The 24,524-nt window shown below is 39.1% G+C and overlaps 1 protein-coding gene across 1 annotated transcript; it reads right to left on the bottom strand.

Annotated features, from left to right (window-relative positions):
* Positions 1 to 3,431: 3,431 nt before the first annotated feature.
* On the bottom strand, positions 3,432 to 24,115 carry LOC105989978 (cytochrome P450 2J2-like). Its single transcript, XM_013022264.1, has 9 exons — positions 23,906 to 24,115; positions 20,616 to 20,778; positions 16,474 to 16,623; positions 15,896 to 16,056; positions 13,001 to 13,177; positions 11,256 to 11,397; positions 7,579 to 7,766; positions 6,198 to 6,336; positions 3,432 to 3,610 (listed from the first exon to the last, which is right to left on the bottom strand). Exons 1-9 carry the CDS (start codon positions 24,113 to 24,115, stop codon positions 3,432 to 3,434), a joined length of 1,509 nt encoding a protein of 502 aa, XP_012877718.1.
* Positions 24,116 to 24,524: the final 409 nt, after the last annotated feature.

Here is a 24,524-nt window from a genome sequence, read left to right as displayed (position 1 = left end):
AAATATATGTAATATATATATATATATATACCTATGTATTTATAGCATTTTGGGTTACTAAAACAGAGATATTTTGCCTTAGGGGAAATTTGGTAAGAAACATCTTCATGAAAATCAGTTTTCCCCTGGGTTCATTAGAATCAGCAATAACTTTGGATGTCATCCTGCTCAGAATTCTGAAGGTTGACAAAAAGTTTCAATTACTTGGGAAGATAAAAATCAAGTTAATGATTTTCTTTTTCTCTTTTTAATGATTCTATTAGCATATTTTAATTGTACTTTGGGGAGGAGCTTCATGGTGACAATATATTCTATCTAACACACCTCTTCCATCTCTTTCCTTTATTCATCTTGCTCTTTCATCAAATAATTTCAACAAGTTTCACTGCATGCATATTCATGCATATTAAGTACTGAGACCATATTCACCCTCATTTACCTGGTCCATTGGCCTTCCTTTCTTCTGATGTTACCCATCTCCCATCTTACCCTGTTCAAAACAACTGTTTTGTTATGCCTATAAGTTGGAAGAAGCTATCAGTACAGTGAAAAGAGAAGAGATGGTGAATGAGGCCAACTTGCCCCAGTCATACCACTTACTAACTCTTTGACCCAGGGCAAGTCACTTTACATTTCTCTGCTTTAGTTTTATAAAATAAAAAGGACACATATATCTTTTTTTTAATTTAATTTTATTTTATTTGTGATCATACTGTACAGAGGGGTTACAATTACATGGGCAGGATAATGCGTACATTTCTTACAGGACACATATATCTTATGATGACTTTATCCACATGTGAGATGAAAAATCCACATAAATGCTAAATAAATGTTTGCACCAATACCAGAAAGAACAGAGTAAATTCGTCTATGTACCATCTCCCCATTAACTTTTTCTACATGAATCTTTCTGATTTCACTAATCAGACAGTCATATGGGTACATGATAGTACAGACATGACTGTGTCTTATTAGCTGCTTGTGGCTCATCTACCTGCATTGCTGCGGTGACCCAGGGAACAGTCATTGCCAGGTAGGCTGAGAGTGTAGAGCTTGTGAAAGTATTAGCATACTGTTTTGCCAAATTACAGCTATCCAATGACAATGAGATGAGATGAGATGTGATGAGATGGTTTCTTAAGACACAGATTACTTTGCCTCTGATGGTTGAGGATGTTGTTCGCTTACTTATTGGTGGACATGATAACTACAATCTATCAATTATTTATATGTTCCTCATCAATGGCCCTCAAAAATACATGTCAATGATTAAGGAAATTATATGCAGAGAAAGGACTTCAAGAGTTGATGATACAAACATTGGCTAGGTTTAAAATCCAAGATATATAGCTTGAACAGTGATCAAAGCACAATAGTGTCACTGTCCATTTTCATTCATGGGTTAGCCACAGAATTTGACACTCAGGAAGAACTGCTGTTTTTGGAAGCCATGGATGACACAGTAATAGATGAGGATGTGTTTGCAAGACTGGTTTGATCAATGAGGAAACTTGAGCTAACATTTGAAAATATAAGTGCCCTTACTATGGACAGAGGTCCAGTGGTGTTCCAGCTGGTTTAATTGTGTGTGACAGCATCACACACCAAGTAAGTTTCTGTGCTCAGTTGTTGCTCCTCAACAATGTGATCTCAACAGTAGTATCATGTACTAATTTTGTCAAAAGCAGAGAGTTTAACAGCTGCCGTCTTAAGGAGTTATTGAATAATCTTGACTCTGTGAATGGTGATCTTATTTATCACTGTGAAGTGTGGTGGCTGAATCATGGGAATATATTTATGGACTGAAGGCTTAATTTCCATAATAAATAACTAAAAAAATTAAAACACAATATATAATAAAATGAATTAAGTAGACACTTTTCATTAAATGCAAAAGTACAAATGCCCAATAAACTTGGGAAAAATGTTCAATATCCTCATTCATAACAAAAAAATCAAAATTACATTGTGGTTCTACCTTTCCCCAGTTAGAATGACTATCACCAATAAAACAAATAGCAGAAAAGTATTGGTTGAAAAGCAAGCTCTTACTCAATTGTGGTGGGAATTTAGCTTAGTATAGCTACTATAGAAATCAGTTTAGAGGTTTCTCAAAAAAATTGGAGGGGCTGGGAAGGTGGCTCAGTGATAGAGTGCTTGTCTTCCATGTATAAGGCCCTGGGTTCGATTCCTCAGCACCACATAAGCAGAAAAAGCCGGAAGTGGTTCTGTGGCTCAAGTGGTACAACACTAGCCTTGAGCTGAAGAGCTGAGGGACAGTGCCCAGGCCCAGAGTTCAGGCTCCAAGACCAACAAAAATAAAAAATAGAAGTTGAACTGTCATATGACCCAGCCATGCCAGTTCCTATTATATATCTAAAAGAATCAAATAAGTTTACTATAGAAATATGGTGTACTCCTGTTTAGAATGGCACTATTCATAATACTGATTTTGCAGAATCTCCTTAGGTACCCATCAATGGAAGAATGGATGAACAAAACAAGAGAAAGGGCCAAGGCCATGAAAGTAAAATTGGGACTATTTGGGAGGAGAGGAGGAAGGGAAAATAGGATAGAGCTAGATAGTATAAGAGAATAATAGAAGGAGTGAATATAAGAAAAAGGCATTCTATGTGTGTATGGAAATGACATGATGAAACTCTTTACTATGTACAATATAATGCCCAAGAAAGGGAAGAAAAGTTTTCCACATTTGCTTCTCCAAATATATTCCTTACATCTGGTAACTGGAGTCACATTCTACTAGACCCTGAGTCCAAGGCTATAGTAGTGCTTCCTTAGAAACTGCTTTAACATGTGCTAATGAATAACTTGTGACTTCCTGAAGAAGTATGCAAGACAGTAAAGAAGTAATTTTGTACAGTTCTAACAAGGGGAGAGCTTACAAGGCAGAATGCTGGGGATTCCGCAAAATCTTATTTTAACTATGTTATATCTTTTCACTACGTTGACCTGATCTCTTTCAACAAGTCAGAAGGAAATACATTGCTATGAAAGGCAGAAGAGAAGGAGGCATATAGTAGCTTACATTTTATGCAACATTTTAGGATTCACAAGCTATGTCAAATGTATTATTTCTTTTGGCTTTGAGAGAATTTTCTTTCTTTCTTTCTTTTTTCTTTTAGTCAGTTGTGGGGCTTGAACCCAGTGAGAGAACTTTGCTTAAGGAAGGAATTGTCTTTCTTTTTTTACAACTTGTGTGAGAAGATAAATCATTGTCACATAAATAATTTGTCCAGTACCGTTTGGAGGAAGTAACAAAGCTGGGATTTCTTACTAGTCAAAGAACTCTGATGGATGCTCAGAAATATTAGCTTTTATTCCTTCCTCTGACAAAGGGACAGGCCCCAGTGGTTTCAGAACCCATGCTTTTTCTTCTCGCCTTTCAAATTCCTTCTCCAGCAGCATCATGCCCTCAGGACTGCGCAAATGAGGTAGCTGGGAGGAGAATGGGGGATGCTCATTCTAGCTTTCAGGCTCAGCTTCTCATTCTGAGGGGGTTTGAATGTAAACTTTTGCAGAAGAGAAGTAAAGAAAATAAACAGTTCAGATCTTGCCAATTGTTCTCCAAGGCAAGCTCGTTTTCCTGCAGAAAAAATTCAAAACATGAATTAGATTCATAGCAGTTTCTAGGCATTGGTGTTCTTCACTACCTCCTTCAAAACCTAAGCAGACCCTGGGCTTCACAGCCTGCCACTTGATCTTAGTCTGATATCTACCTGGCTTCACCACAGCACAGATTGTTGATCACCAGGTCAAATTCCTTCAGGGGAGAGGCCGGGCTGGGGTGAAGGGCAATGGGTATGTAGGGCAATGGATATGAGAAGCTTGAGTAGAGTGGGGGCATCTCCTCTACAGTTGTTCAAACATCATTCCATGGACAACAATGAAATGAACAGACAGTAAAGCAGAAATAAGACTTCATGGGTTCCTTAAGAGGGAACTCCAATGTATAAGCAATGGAATGTCAGGGTCCTAAAGTGTAAGTTACCTTTTTCTGTGCCTATTTCTAACAGAGACATAGAGATGACTTTTTTTAAATTACTGACTTCTCAGATAGGTCTAATGGACACCTGAAAACTAAATAAGGCTTGATGTCTCTGCCTTCATTTCATATCTCTCCTCTTTTACTGAATTTTGGGTTATATTCCAGTTCAACTCTGCACATAGACCTGTCAGTCATTTAAAGAGTCTAAAACGGATAGTCCTCCTCATCCATGTGAAGACACCAACGTATTTGTAACTAAGATATTTTCAACAAATTGACAAATGCTATCTTTTACAATGTCCTCTGGCCTGTCCCTGAAGTGGCACCAAGAACTCTTTAATCATTTCCTGATAGCCTCCAAGAACAGGGAATCTTGTGGGCAGATTTCATGAGGCAGGAGCCTCTTCATGGGAAACAAATGAAACCCTTCCAGGGTCACAGGTACAAGAGCAAATGAAGATTGCCTCTTGATAGAGGATGAGCAGAAATGCAAAAAGAACTTATTGTTCTATCTCATATTAGCCTAGAACAACCATCAGCCAGCTGACCCTCTAACATCTAAGACAGACCAACCAAAAGCAGCAGAGCCATGTGTCTGACCTCTATGCTTGTGAAGAATCATATGGTCTTACTAACACATAAGAAGCATTTACTTGTTTGTAATACAGCAACGTAGTGCCTCTTACATATGGAATAAACCAGTGAAACTCAAAGCAGAAGGGTGGTGTATGAGAAGCTGTGGTTGTCCTAGAAGACACAAGACACAGACTAGAAGTACACAAACTTGAGTTTGGCCCAGTTGTACCAGGTCTTTGGGCATATGATCTTGTAAGGAACAAGTTCTGTCTTACTTTGAGTTAGCTGGTATTAAAGGAAGAAGATAGTAGTCATTTCTCCCTATAATTATAAATGATTGGATTGCTATGGGATAGTATGAAATAGTTTATTTGCAATGGAACTCTGTGATCAAGAAGGTGAAATACAACTCTCATAGGCATAGACGAGCAAAGACCTTTTGTTATTGATGTTGCCATCTACAAATCACAAGAAAGGTTGCACTTGTATCTACTCAATTTTTTAGTTGCACACCATAGACATGGACTAACTAGATATTTTAAACATAATTAACATTAGAAAGGATGGAAGGATCTCTTTAGGAAGTACTTATAGGTCAAAACTGGATCTAGTTAAGCTACTGGCATTTAGTCATTGTTGCATGCCCAAATGGTAAGCAGGTAGTCCCTTTCCTTTGCTGCATCCTGATCTCATTAAAATCAGCTCTATTTCAGTGTAAGTGAGCAGCCTTTAAAGCGAACTTGGACCAGTTGCTGGTGGCTCATACCTGTAGTCCTAGCTACTCAGGAGGCTGAGATCTGAGGATAGTGGTTCAAAGCTAGGCTGGGCAAGAAAGTCTATGAGACTCATCTCCAATTAACCACCAAAATAGCCAGAAGTGGAGTTCTGGCTCAAGTTGGAGAGCACTAGCCTTGAATGAGAAAGTTTAGGGACAGTGCCCAGGCCTTGAGTTTAGATTCAGGAACCAGGACTGGCTGAAGGAAAGAAGGAAGGAAGGAAGGAAGAGAGGGAGGGAGGGAGGGAGGGAGGGAAGGAAGGAGGGAGGAAGGGGAATGGAGGGAGGAGAAAAGGAAGGAAGGAGGAAGAAAGAGAGAAAGAGAAAGGAAGGAAGAATGAACAAACAGAGGAAACAGAAAACCTCGATAAAAATCGAGGCAGGGTGGAGTGAGCCTGTAATCCCATTGTTTGGGAGATGGAGACAGGAAGATCCAAAGTTAAAGCTCAGCTTGGCATACATTGTAAATTCAAGGGCAGCCTGGGAAGCATAGGAATAACCTATGTCAAAGATTTAAAGCAAAAACAAACTAAAAACTCTGTAAGGATGGCAGGTGTTCAACTTCCTTTGTGAGACTCAATCAGCGATTGCTGGAAAGAGAACAAGGAGGTCATCTCCAGGAATGATAAAGTGTGACAGATTGTAAACTGACTAAGAAGTGAGGCTGGCATGGTCCAAAACAATGTCCAGTGCAGGCAATGATGGTCTGTGACCAACAGCAAAACGGGCGCACTGGACATGGCCATCTGGGGACATCCCAATGAAGACTACTGAGAGAAAAGGAGAGGGTAAAGAAAGAGCCCTGCAGTTTTTCTCATGCCCATCACAACTCACCCATTCCAAAAGGCAGAAAGGCTTCCCTCTTCTTAAACTGTCCATTCTCCAGAAAATGCTCTGGAGTGAAGGTGTCTGGGGTGGCCCACTCCTTGGGGTCCCTGTGTAGTGCAATCATATTAGGGAATATCACAGTGCCCTAGAAGAGGAAGAGGAGAATTAATGCTTGATGCATGGAGCTCACTCATGCAAAGGGTTGGTTTCCCTCTGGCTCTAAAGTCATACCCTGAATTCTCTCCATCCTCATTTTCTACTTAAATGATTGACCTGCTAGGATCGAATTCTTTTTCAGGACAACTTAGAAGGATGGATTGGAAATGCCTGCTTAGAATCATACCAGGGTAATTAGATAATTGATTCCAGAATGAGTCTTCTCTATAGGTAGTAGAGTAGAAAAAGTATGTTTCCTTCATTCTTCTCCTTCATTCCTTCCCCTCTGGGGCCAAGGACACCATTCCCAGTTGCCATGACAAGTTTAATAGTGCATGGAGATATCTGTCAAAAGGACCTGCTCTTCATTCAGGAACATGAAAAGATTCACAGAGTCACCAGAGTAAGCCATTCCCTCTCACTGCCTCATCCAATCCCATCAGCAAGGTGGTCCCAGTGCTTCACATGTCTCTTAATTCCATCTCCTCAATTCCTGTTTCCCCTTGTTACCCTGTACGCACCATGACAGAGTCCTGCAAGAACCTCATGTCACACAACCTGCTCTACACAGTGAAAGCAGGTAACTCAATCAAGTCACCCCAGCCTCCTACACACACTTCAAATTTGGAACACTGTGAAGGATTCCCATCAGTTTGACTGCAAAGTCTCATCAGCCAATCTGCTAGGAACAGTTTTCCCCACTGTATAGGGGGAATTGTGGCAGATTAATTAAAACATATAGAGCTGCTACCTCAACATGGAATCTATGAGTTGGGTTTAAATGCATCTTCGATAAAGACATTAAAGATTTTACATTTTAGTACTCTTGACAAGAATGTCAAGCAGAACTTCCTAAACAGAGCTTGCCAGATCTCACTAGTTTTCAGAGATGCTCTACTAGGCAAACTAAAAAGGGTCTATGGCAAAATCTGACAGAGAATTGCTACCTGCTCAGTACCCTCAGAGATTCACAATGCACAATAGCATAGTAAGAATACCCAGAAGGAAGACAGCAAAAATATCTCATCTTTGCTGAATGTATTTGACCTGAGAATCTTTCTTCCTCCACAGTGTTACTATCCAACTAAACACATGGAAGAAAACTTGAATAGTGTGAGTAAAAGTCTATCACTTTTCCCATCTAAGTTATTTCTTCACACAGGATTACATAAAACGTTTCAAGTCCGTGGTCTTTGATGAACTTAAAATCCACTATGAGAATGGGAGTTACCCTTGGCAGTTGGTATCCAGTCAAAGTAGTATCCACTGTGACTTCCCTGGGAGCGCCCAAGGGGAAGATATTGCCCATTCTTAGCACCTCATGGATGACAGCATTGGTGTAGGGCATGGACTCTCTGTCTTTCAAGGTAGGCTGCTTCCATGGGCCAACCACTTCATCAATCTCAGCTTGTATTTTTTCTGGAAGGAAAGGGAAAGTCCTTTAACCCTTTCCACTTGTGTGTTTTATTATAGTTTTGCAAGAACATATTGTAAGATCTCAATTGTATTGCAACTTGTGTCCAGACTGCCAAGAAATAAACTAGACCTCAACCCTTAAAAAAAAAAAAACCACTGTTTATTACAATTTTCCCTGAGCTTGGTTACAGAAGAGTAGAATAACCAGGATCAGCATGGGAAGCTCATAGTAGGAACTTACTATTTCATGTTTCTATAGCATCGTATTGTAAATTGGGTGACTTGTAACTAGTACAAGTTTAGTGATCATCATTCTTATGCATGGGGAGTTTAAGAATAATTGCCTAGTAGATATGATATGTTGCCTAGTAAGAACCCTCATTTTTACTCATAAAAATCCTCTTCTTGCCATATTCCCCCAAACTGAAGGAGCAATGTAGGTCTCTGATTGATCTTTAATAAGGGTATTATTCTTCTTCGTCTGGGCCAGCTATACCACCAAATCTCCATCATTACTCTGATAATTAGATTTAAATGTTTGAGTCTGGTGGCAAGGTCTCAAAAATTCACACCATGGCAGACCTAGAGACTCAGTTCTCAAGGGGATATATAAGAATGTACAGTGGGCAGCAAATTTGTACCCTATGTTATTCACTCTACATTATTTTGCTCTAAATTATTTCTGTACATTATTTAATTTCATTTTCCTCATCTGAATAGAGCATTTACTTCAGCTCAAGGATGTTTTGAGATGTATGGAAATTGGGATGATGAAAATAACAAATGACAAAATTTGTTAGCTCTTCTCCTATGTTTTCTTCTTTTTTGGGGGAATTTGGTAACACAGCTGAGACCTGTATTTTCCAGATGGCTTTGTGATATGCATGAAAATATAATTAAGTTCTAGTCAATAGGATGTAAGAAGTGAAGTTTCATTCTTTTTTTTTTTTTTTTTTTTTTGGTCGTGGGGCCTGAACTCTGGGCCTGGGTGCTGTCCCTCAGCTCTTCAGCTCAAGGCTAGCACTCTACCACTTGAGCCACAGCGCCACTTCTGGCTTTTTCTGTTTATGTGGTGCTGAGGAATCAAATGCAGGGACTCATGTATAGGAGGCAAGCGCTCTACCACTGAGCCACCTTCCCAGTCCCTGAAGTTTCATTCATGAAGCAAGACTTGAAAAGTGGGATGCTGATTTCCTTCTTTTTTCCCCCTACTGCATGTGGAAATGTAGTTGTCCTGATGAGTCATTTTAGTGCCAAAGGGCATTGTTCTAGACTCCACAGAGTGCCACATTGAATCAAGATTGAAGGCTGTAAAGAAACAATTCAGATGCTTTTTCCTGAGAGAGAAATCTGTGTCTGTCATTTGCTCTACCATTGAAATTGCATGTCTCATAATTTTTCTTGTTAAAAAGCTTTTATTTTTGCTGCAGGTTCTCCCAATGTACTTCTGGCTATCCCCAAACCCACAGTCCTCCTGAAACAGTCTTCTAAGTATTAGGGACCCCTGACCCAGAGGCAGAGACCAACACATGTACCTTGTCTTAACCCTTTTTTGTTGTTTTGATTAAAAGAAAAACATTTGGACATGTAGCTCAGGTTAGGCTCAAACTCAGTCCCAACTCAGTCTCCTGAATATTAAGAATCAGAACACTGTTCATTTGAACTGTTTTTAGCCTAGAGTTCAGTAATGTCATGCATGTTCACAAAGTTGTACAGTAAACACCAGATCTTCCTCATCTTGTAAGAGTGAAACCTTATAGCCATGAAACAATTCATTTTCCCTGCCACTAACTTGTCACCCTTCTATTTTCCATCTGTATAAACTTAACTATTCTATATAATTTTTTATAGAACTGGGTTTGGTCCTCAGGGCCATGTGCTTGTTAGGTAAGCACTCTATCATTTGAGCCACAGCCCTAGCCCTAGATAACACATTCTAGTGGAATATTGCAGTATTATGCTTCTTCGATCAACTTATTTACTTTAGCATAAGGTTCTTATGGTTGATTCACACTTAGCTTTTAACTGTTCTCTACAATGAATATTGCTCTGTGAATATGGGTGTAAACTTCCATCATTCAGAATGTGGAGACTTTATTCCAGAAGCTTGGTATATATCCTAATGTTTTAAACTCTAAAAAATAAATATTTAGACAAAAATGCATTTCATATCATAACCACACAGGTAAATATACAAATACAAATTATAAAGGGTACATTTATGTGTGTGTATGTGTGTGTGTATGTGCGTGTGCACACACACACATACACACAGGTACGCATGCATGCATACAGATAGCGGAGTTTGCATTCAGGGCCTCATGCTCTCAGATTTTATGCTCAAGACTGGTGCTATACTACTTGAGGCATACCTCCACTTCAGCTTTTTCCTGGTTAATAAGAGATAAGAATCTTACAGACTCTATTGTTTGGGCTGGTGTTACATCTCAATCCTCAGAGTTCAGCTTCTTGAGTAGCTAGGATTACAGACATGAGCTACCAGCACCTGGCTGTTTATGCTTTACATGTAAAAGAATTGAAGCATTATGAACAAATTTATCCTTACTGAGTGAGAAGTACTCTAATCTTCTTGATTCTATTTTTTACTCTATTTTAGGGCAAAATAATTGGCATTGATCTACTCAGTGAATTATGACTTGTTAGTAAATTGAACAGCTTGAACAGCTGTGCAGTTACAGTTCCAATCTACTGTCTGGTCAAACTGTTCTAGAACCTGAAGAAAGAAAAATGTTGGGGAATGGCTATTCTTTTTGGAAGAAAGAGGTGTATATAATGTGTGATACACACAGTAATGGAAATGCATTAGGGAAGGAGTAGAGGAAGAAAATGCTCATCACTGTTAAGCTTGTAACTTCCTGGAAGAGTGGAGAAAAATATTAAGGAGGTACTTGAACAGATTTCTGCAGAAGAGGGATAAATCTACTATATGGAGAAAATGGGAAAGTAAATTCTTGGTTAAAAGGTAAGGATACCAAAACATAGAGGCAGAAATAGGGACAATATAAGAGAATGACATGTAATTTGGAGCTGTCATGTAGAGTGGCTAAGGGTAAGGCTAGACAGCACTAGTCTAGGCCATATCAAAGAACATGATAGAACAGACTTAAGAGTTTGAACAGAATGTAGAGGATAATGAAAAGCTATTGTTAAAGGGAGGGGAAAAGTCTGACTAATTACTTACGTGAGAATGTAACTCTTCCTTGGAAACCTTCACAATACCAATGGTGAAATTACTTCTTTCATGGCTTCTTTCCCTCTCATGTCTGGGCTTCTTTTGAGCAGGGACTCTCCAATATATGTCCTTATCAAAATCCTCATAGAAAATGTGAGGAATTTGGAAATTCCAAAATTCACATCACCCCATGAGTATTATATTTCCCTTCTACTATGCTATTCTCTGTCATATTTCTGAGCGGTGTGGTCCAAGAGCGCCATTCTGTCCTGACCTAGGTACAGTTACTGCACACATACCTTGGGCTTCTTGGTAGAAGCTGACAAACAGAAGACCCCAGCGCAGTATCATGGATGTTGTCTCAGTTCCAGCAGTAAAAAGATCCAGTGTGCAACAGATGAGGTTTTCTTCATGGAAGCTTGAGGTGTTCTTGTCTGTGTGCTAGATAATACAGTTAAGTGTTGATTGGTGCAGTGCATTTCTCATTGCTTCAACACACAGGGGCTTTGCCATTTGGAGAGAATTTGGAAGAAAAGAGCTAATGAAGAAATAATTGAGCACCTTAGGAAACAACAATATAATGCATAGTTTGGGGGTCTAAAGTCTGACAAAAAACTTCCATGTGGGTGGATGCAAAGCATGGCTACTATGTTTTTTAAATTCACAGTTTGGAATAATCTATTAGTATAGATGAATGAGAATTGGATGTACATGAGATGGACATGGCTTCCAATTTTAGCAACATTATTTACTAGTTCTTAGACCTAGGATAAGTCATTTCACATTGCTCTGCATCAGTTTATAAAATAACACAGACAATCATCTCTAACAATGGTATTATTCACTATAGGAGATGCTAAAGACATATAACAAATAATCAACAAATGTTTGTGCTGATACCAGCAAGGATAAAGTGAATTCTTTGATGTAAAACCATTCTGTTTCCCCATTAATCATTTCTGCTTAAAACCGGCATCATTCCATCAATCATGTCTCTATCATTTCATATTGTTTTCCTGGGAAAGCTTCATTTGTTAACATTTATCTATGTTCATTGTTCCACATCTATATACTTTATGCTGGTTAAATTTCCTCCTTTGAAGATAAAACTTAATTAATATGCCAGTAAGGTAACAAAAGAGATGAGAGAAATTCTCTATCCTGCCCAACAGGAGGAACCCATAAACTCATGAGCCAAAGATGACATTGATTCCGTGTTGCACATTAATTAGGCCAAAAACCATTAGTCTCTTAGATCTATTTGTTTTCCTCAGTGGGAATTGAGAGATAAAGTGGGTACTTGGCTTCCTACCCAATAATAATAAAACAAAGCTCTATGACTCGTGTGATTTTTCTGTGTGCATATAAGAGCAAAGAGGAGAGGAATGGATGATTTCTTTTTTAAAAAAAGGTAGCACCACAAACAAAATGCCTATCAGTCTTTATCATTAGTTGGAATAGCTTCAGCAATTTTTAGGTAATGGTATTCTGAATTTCTGAAATTCTGACCTTTTAATTTGAAATTCAAACTACTTTTAGTAATCACCCACAAAAATGTCCACACCCTGTGCATGTTACCTGATATACCAAACAGGACTTTGCAGTTATGATTAATTTAAATGTTCTACAATAGGAATTATTCTTATAGGAGTGAGGCAAGTTAATCAGAGCCAGAGAGAGAAGACACAGATGAAATCAGAGATTAGGGAAGAGAGAAGGCACTATACTACTACTGAAGAAAGAATGTGAGCTAAGCCAAGGAAAATCATCTTTGAAGCAAGAAAATTAATGGAACAGATTCACCATAGAGCTTCCGAAATAAGCTACTTGACCAATGCCTTAACTTTAACCTAGTGAAATGGACTTTGGATTTGGTTACCTGGTTTGTAAGAAAACAAATCTGTGCTATTTTAAGCAACTAAGCTAATACTAACTTGTTGCAATTGCAAGTGGAAACTAACATAGCACTATTTGTTCTTTATAAATAAAATTTATATAAATAATAAAATAAATAAAATTTTGGAAACATTTGTTTTTCACCCACTTTTGCCATTTCATTGAGGTAAGCATCAATGAGGTCTCTCGGTTCAGCAGGATTCCAGTCTTCTTTGTGTTTTTCAATCACACGAGAAACAAACAATTTCAGTTTTTCCCAGTTGGCGAAGAGAGTCTGGTGTTGTCCAGGAAGGAATTTCATTATCCATGGGAAGATATCATAGAGCTAATTGGGGAAGAAAATGAATCAAAATAATGCACTATGGTACCATTTTCTACTTTTAAAGACAGAATTCTGCCTGCTTTACTAAACTTTCTAAACTTTAGAGTAATCTTTGATTTCTCTTTTCTCACTTACTTCTCTGTTAAACATTTGAGTTCCCTCATGCCAAATATACTGTGCTTCAGACTACTTCTCCACACCCCAGTGGCTCCCCTCATCTCTGATCTGGATGCTGTCTAGTGTTCATTGGATTCTTGATTGGATTTGTGATGTTATCACAGCTTATTTTCTATTGGGTTTTTCAGAAGAAGAATAATATAACCGCAGGACTTCAGTTCTTGACTCATAATCCTTAATGACATTCTATCATACTTGTCTTATATCATTCTTCATGCTCATAAGCCCTTTATAGCATGTATCTGAGGACCTGTCACCTCCTTTCTGTCATTTTTATGCTGAATAGTTGAACCACCGTGGTTGTAGGTCACACTGCTGACCGTTTTAGGACTTTGTGGTTGCTATTAGTTACCTCTGAAATCAGTATAACAACATGGGTCTGTCAGTAAACAGAATACTTCATTTATTGTGTGTGTTTGTTATATTGCATCTCACCTGACTTATTTATGCACCTACATCTACATTTTCTTCCTCCTGATCTGGTTCTTCTGGTCTTCCTGGGTATTTGGGTTTATAGACAGTCACATAGAGGGATGCCTCAAAAGTAAATTAGAAGAAATCACCCATGGCAGGGGTGGGAGGGAGAGAGAGAGAGAGACAGAGACAGAGAGACAGAGACAGAGAGAGAAAGAGAGAGAGAGAATAGAAGAGGTATGGGATTTTTTTTAAGTAATGTTACAGAAAATAACTGAGCAGATGAAAACTGGGAAATATAATTAGTGGCATTTGTTTCAGTCAAAGTACACTTCAGGAAAGAAAATATCATTAGACTTCAGAAAAGGAAATACTACTGGACAAAAAGACTAAGTTGTTATAGATATTCCTTTTCATTAGAAAAACATCAATGTAAGTGGGTATTCAAGTAGAAATGTAAATATGTAAAGGTAAAAATTGAGGGAAACGTAAGAAGCAGCATCTACCTCCCATCTTAGCAGGAAATACCAAACCTGAAAAATCTTGCCAGAACAATTACAATTTAGATGTCTTAAGTTTGCTGCAAAAATGGAAATGAAAAGCAGGAGCACCACAGAGAAACAAACGAGGTAGGGTTAGCTGTGTGCTATACTCACAGTATGGGAATATACTGTGAGTGATTCAGGACTGGGTTTTTGCTTCTTTTATATATGTTTACAGCTTTCAAAACTAGTGGGTCTTCTCCTAACTGAAACAATGTTTTTAATAATGTATAGACAGTGATTCAAAACTGAACCTCCTAACCAGGATTAAAACATATTCACATGTGCTGGGCGCTGGTGATTCATGCCTGTAATCCTAGCTACTCAGGAGACAGATCTGAGGATGGTGGTTCAAAGACAGCCGAGGCAGGAAAGTCCATAAGACTCTTATCTCCAAGTAACCACCAGAAAACTGGAAGTGGTGCTGTGGCTCAAGTGGTAGAGTGCTTGCCTTGAGCTGAAGAGCTCAGGGACAGCACCCAGGCCCAGAATTCAAGCCCCATGACAGACAGAAAAAAATCCACATGTGTGCATGCACCCATTTACACATGTCCATATGGAAGTACTGAGGTAGCTTCAGTCACCAGCCTAGTGAAAGAAAAAGTCCAGAGGGCTAAACTCAGTACTTGACTTCACTTTTCCTGTAACAAACAGTGTTTTCCAAATTGAGGAATGTAACTGAGAGAAAAAGAAACTGAGTAGAGTTTTATTTATTTTATTTTTAAATAATGAGATTTGAACTCACAGTTTTCTGATTACTAGATAATATTCTACTGTTTGAGCCATTCCTCTAGTTGGTTTTGCTCTGGTTATATAATTATTTATTTATTTTTGTTCTGGTTATTTTTGACATAGGGTCATGCTTTGTATCCAAATCTGGGCCTTGATCCTCCTATTTATACTAGCTTCGATGTCAGGTATATGCAATTGCCTCTAGCTTTTTCTGTTAAGATGGAGTCATAACATTTTTTTCTTGCCAAGGATGCCCTACAAACCATGTTCCTTATGATTTCTGCCTCCTGAATCACTGGCATGAACCACTACTGCTTAGTTGAGTAGAGTTTTTGATAGAATAAAATTTTTTGAGGCATATAAATTAAGGTATAGGACCCATCAATAAGTGTGGTCCAAGTAGAGTGGCACATTCTACAATGTACTTCCAGTCTACACTAAAAATCCCCATAAAACTAGCAGGGATCAATTGTAAAATGAGTTGCTGAGCTAAGAGTTCACTCAGAAGGTTCATGTGGAGAAGGGGGAAACAAATGTTCCAAGGATCTTAGAGAGAGAATTGCAACCAATAACCACAGTCTAGGTGAAGATAGGTAGATCCTGTAAAAAAATAGCATTTCTCATGAATATTAGGAATGCTTTTGGTATGTCATGATTATTCAATGAAATTATAAACAGATGGAGTTTTACAAAACTCTGTGTTCAATTCAATTTTAAGATGTTTAACTTAGGTTGGAAAACTCCCCATTTCCCCAATACCCCTAGCCCCAACCACAGCAAACAAAACCCAGGAAAAACCTATGTCTGAATCAGCAACAATATCCTTCACCAAGAAGTAGGAAGACAAACTACTGACCTGGCAGTGCAGTGATGCCTCCAAACACATGATCTCATCCAATGTCTTCAGCAGCTCCTGAAACTGATCATCCTGATAGTCATATCGCTCCCCAAAAGTGATGGAACAAATTATGTTGGAAACTGCATTGTTGACCATGAAGTGTGGGTCAAAAGGCTGTCCTAGACAGAATAAGGAAGAGATCCATTACATTGGGTTTTTGTTTCCATTCTTTATAAGAATCTAGTCTATATAAGGGAAACCTATCAGAAAACCACATAAGAGGTTCTGGCTGCAACACATTAACAGTATCTGGCATCTTGTAAGAGCTTAGTCAATGCCAGTCAAGTCAAATTGATGCTTGTTTTTACAAGTGCATTCAGCAGTGCATTTAATATCCTTTTAATGTGTTTAATATTAACAATCTCAGGACAGGATCACTGATTTAGATGTTCATGTTTCTGTCTTCAATATCTAGCTCACGGTCAGATACTAGGACCTGGGCAGTAAGTAAGTTTACTAACCAAGGCAGTAAATATGTAACAGTTCAATGAATGGATGGCCAACAATGGCCTGCACCTGTTTTGTGATATACTCACCTTTCTCATTTTCTATGGCTTCACCAAGGTGCTGGGCTTCCTCCTGAATGCGTTGCTCCAAGCTTTTCTTTCCTAAACCAAAGTTCCTTAGTGTTGCCAAGGTGAATCTTCTTTGTTCCTTCCATATCTGGCCATTGGACATGATCAATCCTGGGATAAAGAACACCAACATTATAGCATATCAATTCTGGTGTATCATTGGCAAAGCCAGGTGCCAGTAGCATGTGCCTGTAATTCTGGCTACTCAGGATGTTGAAATCTGAAGATTATGCTTCAGTGCTAGCCTAGACAGAAAAGACCATGCCACTCTTCTCTCCATTTAACCAGCAAAAAGTCAGAATTGTAGATGTGGTAAAGTGCCATACTTGAGTAGAAAAAGCTCAATGACGGCAACCATGCCCTGAGTCCAAGCCCCAATATCAGCACAACAGCAACAACAACCCCTATTCCCCCTACCAAGAAAAAACAACCCTTGGCAAATTGAATCTAAACATATGCCAAATGGAAAAAGAGGGGCTATAAGGGATCTAAAACAATTCAGAGAAATTATGACTATGCACATAATGGCTAACATTTACTAGCAGCTTGCAACCTGGGGGATTTTAGTATTGTCATTTCTTACTTAAGTCCATAAAATTCTACAGGTTAATTACCACCCCAAGGGCACATTTTCCCTAATGATAAAATTGAGGAAAGTGATTGTAGAGTAATATAAATTTCACTAGTGCATATACTTAGCAGCTAGCTAAGTAAGAGTTTAAATCCAAGTCTCTGAGAGTTTTGATTAGTGGTCACATAAGTATAGTTTATTGTTTATGTTGATTCAAACACAAGGGATGGAGGCACTCATGAAGCATTATCTTTCAAGTCATTACCATTAAGGAGGTATGGCAAGGCTTTCTAGGAGAGATCCTATCTAAGGAAGACCTTATACACTGAAGATATAACTCAAGAAAACAAGAAGATGAAGATTTCAAATAGAACAGCTGAAAAAATGTGAAGGAACATCCTGAGAAGCTCAGCCAATCATTATTTGTTCCATGGCCCAGATAATAAGAAGCTGCTTCCCATTTCTTTATTTTGAGAGCATTCCTTGATATCTTTAAACATCTTCCTGGGCCTATATGATTCCAATAAAATGGGATTTTTATTAAATACTTTTTTATTGTAAAAATAGTGTCCAGCAGGGTTACAGTTACATGAGTAAGGTAATAAGTACATTTCCTATCAATCATTGTTACCTCTTCCTTTGATTTTCCCCTACCATCCTTTCCCTCCCCACCTCCCTAACTTCTCCCTCCCTCCCTACAAGTTGTAAAGTTCATTTTCAACATAGTGTCTTGTACATCTCATTGTTACAATGGGTCGACCTGTAGCCCTATTTAAGCATTTTGTTTTTTCCCTTCCCCTCCCCCAATTAGAAAAGTGTACATTCAAGATGCAAGACACCAGAATCAAATACAGTGAAAACAGGGGTTATATCATAGGAGAAGAACATACAAAAGAAACAAAAAAATCACATAGTTCATTATAATTATCTTAAAAACAATAGCAAGAAAAAAATCCCACTTATGTTCCTGTCTTGGGGTTCATTTCACTTAACATCATCTTATATGGTCATATGTAAATAGCTTTTGAACTTGTCCTAGACACATACTAGTTATTGCAAATAAGGGAAACCATGGGACCTATGTTTCTTTGGGCCTGGCTTACTTCACATAATATAATTTTTTCCAAGTCTTTCCATTTCCTAACAAATGGGGCAATGTCATTCTTTCTGATGGAGGCATAGAATTCCATTGCATGCATACACACACACACACACACACACACACACACACACATTCTTGATCCATTCACCTACTCAGGGGCATCTGGGTTGGTTCCATGTCTTAGCTATGGTAAATAAGGCTGCAATAAACATAGTTATGCTGGTAGCTTTAGTGTGGTCTTGTTTGTGATCATTTGGGTAAATGCCCAAAAGTGGGATTGCTGAGTCATAGGGGAGCTCTATATGGAATCTTTTGAGAAACCTCCATACTGCTTTCCAAAGTGGTTGAACAGGTTTACACTCCCACCAACAATGCAGTAGGGTTCCCTTTGGCCACATCCCCTCCAGCATCTGTTGTTATTAGATTTCTTGATTATAGCCATTCTAACTGGGGTGAGGTGGAATCTCAATGTTGTTTTGATTTACATTTCTTTTATGGCTAGAGAAGTTGAGCATTTCTTCATGTGTCTATTGGCCATTCTTATTTCCTCTTCAGAGAAGTTTCTAAGTCTTTAGCCCACTTATTTATTGGGCAGTTGTTTCTTTGAGGATTTGTTTTTGGGAGATTTATTTTTTGAGTTCTAGGTATATTTTAGATATAAAACCCTTTTCCGTTGTATGGCTAGTGAAGATCTCAATCCATGGGCTTTCTATTGTTCTTGCTAGCTATGTCCTTTGCCATGCAGAAGCTCTGCAATTTCATACAATCCTATTTGTCCAAACTTTCAATTTGTTGTGTTTCTGGGTCTCTATTAAGAAAATTTCGGCCTGTGTCAATGAGCCCTAGAGTTTCTCCTATTCCTTCCTGTAATGTTTTCAGGGTGTCTGCTTTGACTTCAAGGTCTTTGATCCATTTGGAGTTGATTCTGGTGCAGTGTGATATGTAAGGGTATTGATATTGGTATTGATATTGATTTGTTTCTTTCTGTTAAGAATCGTTTTTGCTATTTGACATCTTTGATTGTTTCATATGAATTTTTGAATTGCTTCTTCTATGTCATTGAAGAATGACATTGGAATATTGATAGGTATCATATTAAATTTGTAGATCGCCTTTGGGAAATGGCCTTTCTTATTAGACCCAGAAAGCCCTATCTAACTCACATCATGTGTTCCTTCAGCAACTTTGGAATCTCTTTCTAGAAACACTCAATTCTGGTAGAGCTCAGGATCACATATTTCCAGATTTTCTCCCTAATCCTCTACCACTAACCTTTCTTATTTCTGCTAGTTAGTTTTCTTACATAAAATCTTGAAATGATGGAGATCTTTTACATTATGTCCAGGCAATGGGGCAAGGTGATGGACGAGAAATGTCTACCATTTCTATTCTGAGAATGAGAAAAGTTTGGTAACACAGGAGAAATTAGATTCATTAGAGATACTCTGGTTCCCTATGTTGATGGTCGAGTGGGTTAGTACCCTCATCCCAAAACTCTCTCTTAAAAGCAAAAATAGGCAAACCTAAAATTAGCATACAGAAAGAAAAATTTAAAAACCAAGACAGAAGTTAATGAAATGGAGTCTAAAAAAACTGTACCAAGAATCAGTGCAACAAAAGATGGTTCTGGTGGCATACACAGCTGGAATGGTGTGCCACCAGACACAACATACTGGAGCCACTACCACCACATTTTGTCACCACTGCCACCTCTGCGACAGCCATGAGCACAGCGAGCCTTGAGCTGCTAGCATCTGATCCAATTGCCCCTAGTCATGCTCTTCCTACCCTCACTACCCTCTGGCCCACTCAGCTCTACCACCATCAATGCACAATACTCTGTGTCAAAAATGGAACATGGAGTATCCTAAGGCTAAAAACTCTCTCTGAAGAATAATTAATAAGCAAAAATGACTTCAGTGGTAGAGGTTCTAAATCAAAATCCCTGTACCACACACACACATACACACACACAAAAGAAAAAGAAATAAATAAAAATAATGCTTAGGTAGATTATCAGAGTCTTGGTTCAGCTTTTAAATGTGTTATGTTATTTCATGGTAGGTTTAAGTAGTCGTGCCAGTCTGTTCTTGCATGGACTGCAAGGCTGGAATTCCCTGGGTGATGAGGCCATATAAACAGGGAATAAATAACTAGAGACAACAGAAGGAAGCAGTCACAGATTCATCTTCTGAGGGAAGAAGCTTGGAAAGGGAAAGAAGAAGAGAGAACAAAAGACATTCCACCCAATAGAATTGGGTGATACGGTTATTTCCTCATCAAAGTTTATGCAGAAGGATTTGGGGCAGGACATAGATGTCCTCAGCTGGCAGCTGGGAGCTGAGGATGTTTGAAAACTATAAACACAGACGTGCTCTTAACAGATCATAGAACTTCCAGTACACGCTTTATTATGACAAAGAAGCTTACCGTATTTATGAAAGGTACGTTCTCTGTGAGCGGAGATAGGACGGTTCACAAAGTTTTGTTCCATGTGACCACATACTTCTTTGATTAAGGGCAGTCCTGTTATAACCACGGAAGGTATAAGACCCAAATCCAGGCTTAAAAGGTTCCCATATTTTTTCACATACTGAAAAATAGTAAAATAGTAAAAACTGAATGTGTTTATATCTTATGTTCAGGGATAGTTGTCATGTGTGTAGCTAAAGGAGCTCATGTTGTGTTCATGTGTGTGTGGAAGGGTGCACCTTAGTCTCATTCAAGGCTGTCTGAACACAATTATGTATGATCATGTGCACATGCGTGTGCTCCTGCTCACAATAATGGCTTTATAAATATTCTCTTTAGAGAGGCTAACTGTGCAGAAAAATGGCATAGCAGACAATGACAATTACTATAGTGATGGTGTGGTAGAATTTAAAATTTTAAGGGAAGGTACTTTATCAATGAGCCTCCAGAAATGGTAGAATTAAAGAAATTCTACCAGATCCAGAGGCCAGAGTTGGTGATAGGTCTGATAAAGCATGCCTGACACACAACCAACATCTGGTACAACAGCTGGAACCTAGCATTTACATGTATCACAAAAATTAAAAGTCAGGCAACATTGGCTCATGCCAGTAGCCTTAGTTACTCAGAAGGCTGAAATCTGAGGATCATGGTTCAAAACCAGCCTGGGAAGGAAAGTTCATGAGACTCTTATCTCTGACTAACCACCAAAAAGCCACAAGCAGAGCAGTAGCTCAAGTGGTAGAGCACTAACCTGGAGCACAAAAGCTCAGGGACAGCACCCAAGTTCTGAGTTCTATTCCCAGGACTGGCACACATGACTGTGTGTGCCTGTATATGTGTGTGTGTGTGTGTGTGTGTGTGTGTGTGAACATAAATCTGATGGAAGGCCTATCAAGTTTTTAGTATTAATATGTCCTAAGTGAAAGAATATGAATTTAATTGTAATTAAATTAATCATTTAACTCAATTTGCTTTACAGTAAAAATTATAAAAATGCAGCAGATGAGGGTAGACCTTTTTATTTCTACTCCCCTGTAGTACCAATTCACCTTATTCTGAAGGCTTCTGTTTTATATTTTCATTACTCCTGTGAGACTGGCTTACACAAAGTATAGAGTCCCAGGATAGCTCTATAGAAGGCTAATAACCTAGAGCAGACAATCAGAAACACACCAGGCTACCTGATAAAGGAAAAAATATACACAGTACCTAGAGACAGTTCCATAACATGATATACAAAATATCCAGTAGATACTGTAATCCAAAATAACTCTCCTTATTGTGTAATAGTATTGGAGCATCTATCTTAATCAGACAAAACACAGTTTTGTCTGATAATAAATACTTTAGTAATGAATAATTAAAGTAGCTGTTTTAAAATGTTTTAATTATAATTGCTGAAACAATTGAGACAAAATGTTTCTTCTCAAGAAGAAACAAGATACACAGATGAGACAAAAGGAAATTTAGAGCAGAAAAATACAATAAACTAAGCACTACAAAATAGCTCAATAGAAAGTAGTAATGCCAAACATGAGTGAAAGTGAAGAGAGATTAATAGAAAATATCTGATCTGAACAACACAGAGAAAATGAATTGGAGACAACAGGGTCTAAGCCTGAGGGGCATTTGTCCCAATATTAAGAAATCTCACAGTTGTGCTCATAGAGTACAAAAGTTCCATGAAGAATATAAGAATATACAGTGTGTGTGTGTGTGTGTGTGTGTGTGTGTGTGTGTGTGTGTGTGTGTGGTCCTAGGGCTTGAACTCAGGACCTGTGTACTATACCTGAGTTTCTTTAGCTTAAAGCTAGCTCTCTATTACTTGAGCCACAGCTCCATTTCTGGCTTTTTAATTTTTTTTAAAAAAAAATTTATTGGAGATACGAGTCTCACAGACTTTTCTGTCAGGGCTGGCTTTGAACCATGATCCTTAGATCTCAGCTTCTTGAGTAGCTGGGATTACAGGTAAAAGCAACTAGTGCCTGGTAGAAAACTATTATCATGCATCATTAAATGAGCCTTGATATATTTAAAACAATTGAAATCATATGCAGTATATTTTCTGACCATAATGAATTATACTAGAAAGCATTAACAGAACAATAATAGGAAAATATCCAATAACATTTTCATGAGCAAGGCAGAGTTTTAGGAGTTTAACTTTATCATTCTGTGAGTAATTCTTCAAGTAGTACCACCACTGACTGTTTCTGCCCTCCTGCGTATGCAAAGACATTGGCAATGTTCAAAATACCCTGTGCCTCACTAGGGATAGGGAACCATTACTTGGTCTTGCACAAACTCTACCCTGTTGAATATTTCCTATTGAATCTTCCTAAACATCAGCTAATGTCTCTCCAAGATGTTGGTGCTGAGAGGCAGAAAGGTCAGCTGAGGAATCTTGAATACATTTAGACGTTTGAGCGAGCATCAAAGAGTAGGTAGGAGTCCTGAGAGATAGGAAGTGCTGGGCTGGAGATGTTTATATAGGGGGATAGAGGCTAGGTAAGAAGGGTCCCAGCACTGGTAAAAAAGGTGAACCCCACTTGTAGGCAGTGTATATGGCACTGAGAAAGTTGTAGGTTAGGATGAATTTTCAAGTGATTTCTTTCTTTTTCTTTTCTTTTTTTTTGTTGGTCATGGGACTTGAACTCTGGCCCTGGACCCTGTCCCTCAGCTCTTCAGCTCAAGGTGAGCTCTCTACCACTTGAGCCACAGAGTCACTTCCGGTTTTCTGGTGGTTAACTGGAGATAAGAGTCTCACAGACTTTCCTGCCCAGGCTGGCTTTGAACTGTAATCCTCAGATCTCAGCCTCCTGAGTAGCTAGGATTATAGGTGTGAGCCACCAGGGCCTGGCTACAAATCACTTCTTTCCTTAGGAATCACTGCAGAGGGGTCTGGGGAGAGGCCAGAGGTCTAGGGGCTCAGTCACTGGAGGGAAATAATTCAGCTGAGCACTGAGAGGATTTAGATGTCTCTCATTTATAGAGGGTGGAGCCCCCCAGAACAAAGTGTACTTAAGGATAAAAACCTAGGACGAGGTAATCACATTGTAAGATGAGTCAACACGGTTTAGCAAGATAGCACACAATTAAGGGCCTTAAAGGAAAGAACATATCTGGCAGACTTAAATAGTAAGCACAGAATTCCAGAGCAGCACTAGAAAGAGCAGGTAGATCGATTGACAGGCCAGGAAGAGGGGGCTCCAAGCAGGTTCGCAGGTGGCCAGTCGCCTTCCTACCTGCTGAAGTTGCAATTCCACTTTCTTCAAGTCTAAGTGAAGTAAGTGGCCCACAAAGGGCAGGCGCCTGGGCCCTGGTGGGTAGTGTTTTGGTCGCCGGCTCTTGAGGAAGTCAGCAAGGAAAAGAAAGATGACAGCCCCCAGCAGGAGAGTCCGCAGATGGAGAGTTGCCCAGAAGGCAGCCACCAGGGAGCCCAGGCCTGCCAACATGGCTGTGAAGTCCAAGGGCTCCTCTGGTGTCTGACCTGTCACCACCCAGGAGCTCCTAACTTTTCCTCTTCCACTCCTGGCCACGCCCCCTCTATACTTAGCTTCTCTCCGCCACACCCCACCTCTCACAGCCAAGCTCCTCTGGCCTTGCAGGGTCCATGTCCTCCTGCCACTCCAGTTGCTGCTGTCTGCAGGGCAGCCTCCTCCCATTTGTCCTCAAGCAGGATTCTCCACTACACCATGCATTGCATGGGCCTGCTCTGGCCTTACCCTGGCGCCCCAGGACTCTCTGAACCTTCTCTTTTTCTTTCTCCTCCAAGGTCCTCCTCTCCCAACAGCATCCTGTCTACCTCTCTGCTTACCAGCTCAGCCCTGTATTTTGTATCCCCAGGAAGAATCCACACTGAGC

The sequence above is a fragment of the Dipodomys ordii genome, unplaced genomic scaffold (assembly GCF_000151885.1).
Source record: "Dipodomys ordii isolate 6190 unplaced genomic scaffold, Dord_2.0 Scaffold61, whole genome shotgun sequence".
NCBI classification, from domain to species: Eukaryota; Metazoa; Chordata; class Mammalia; order Rodentia; family Heteromyidae; genus Dipodomys; species Dipodomys ordii.
This window is presented reverse-complemented; position numbering and strand designations above follow the sequence as displayed.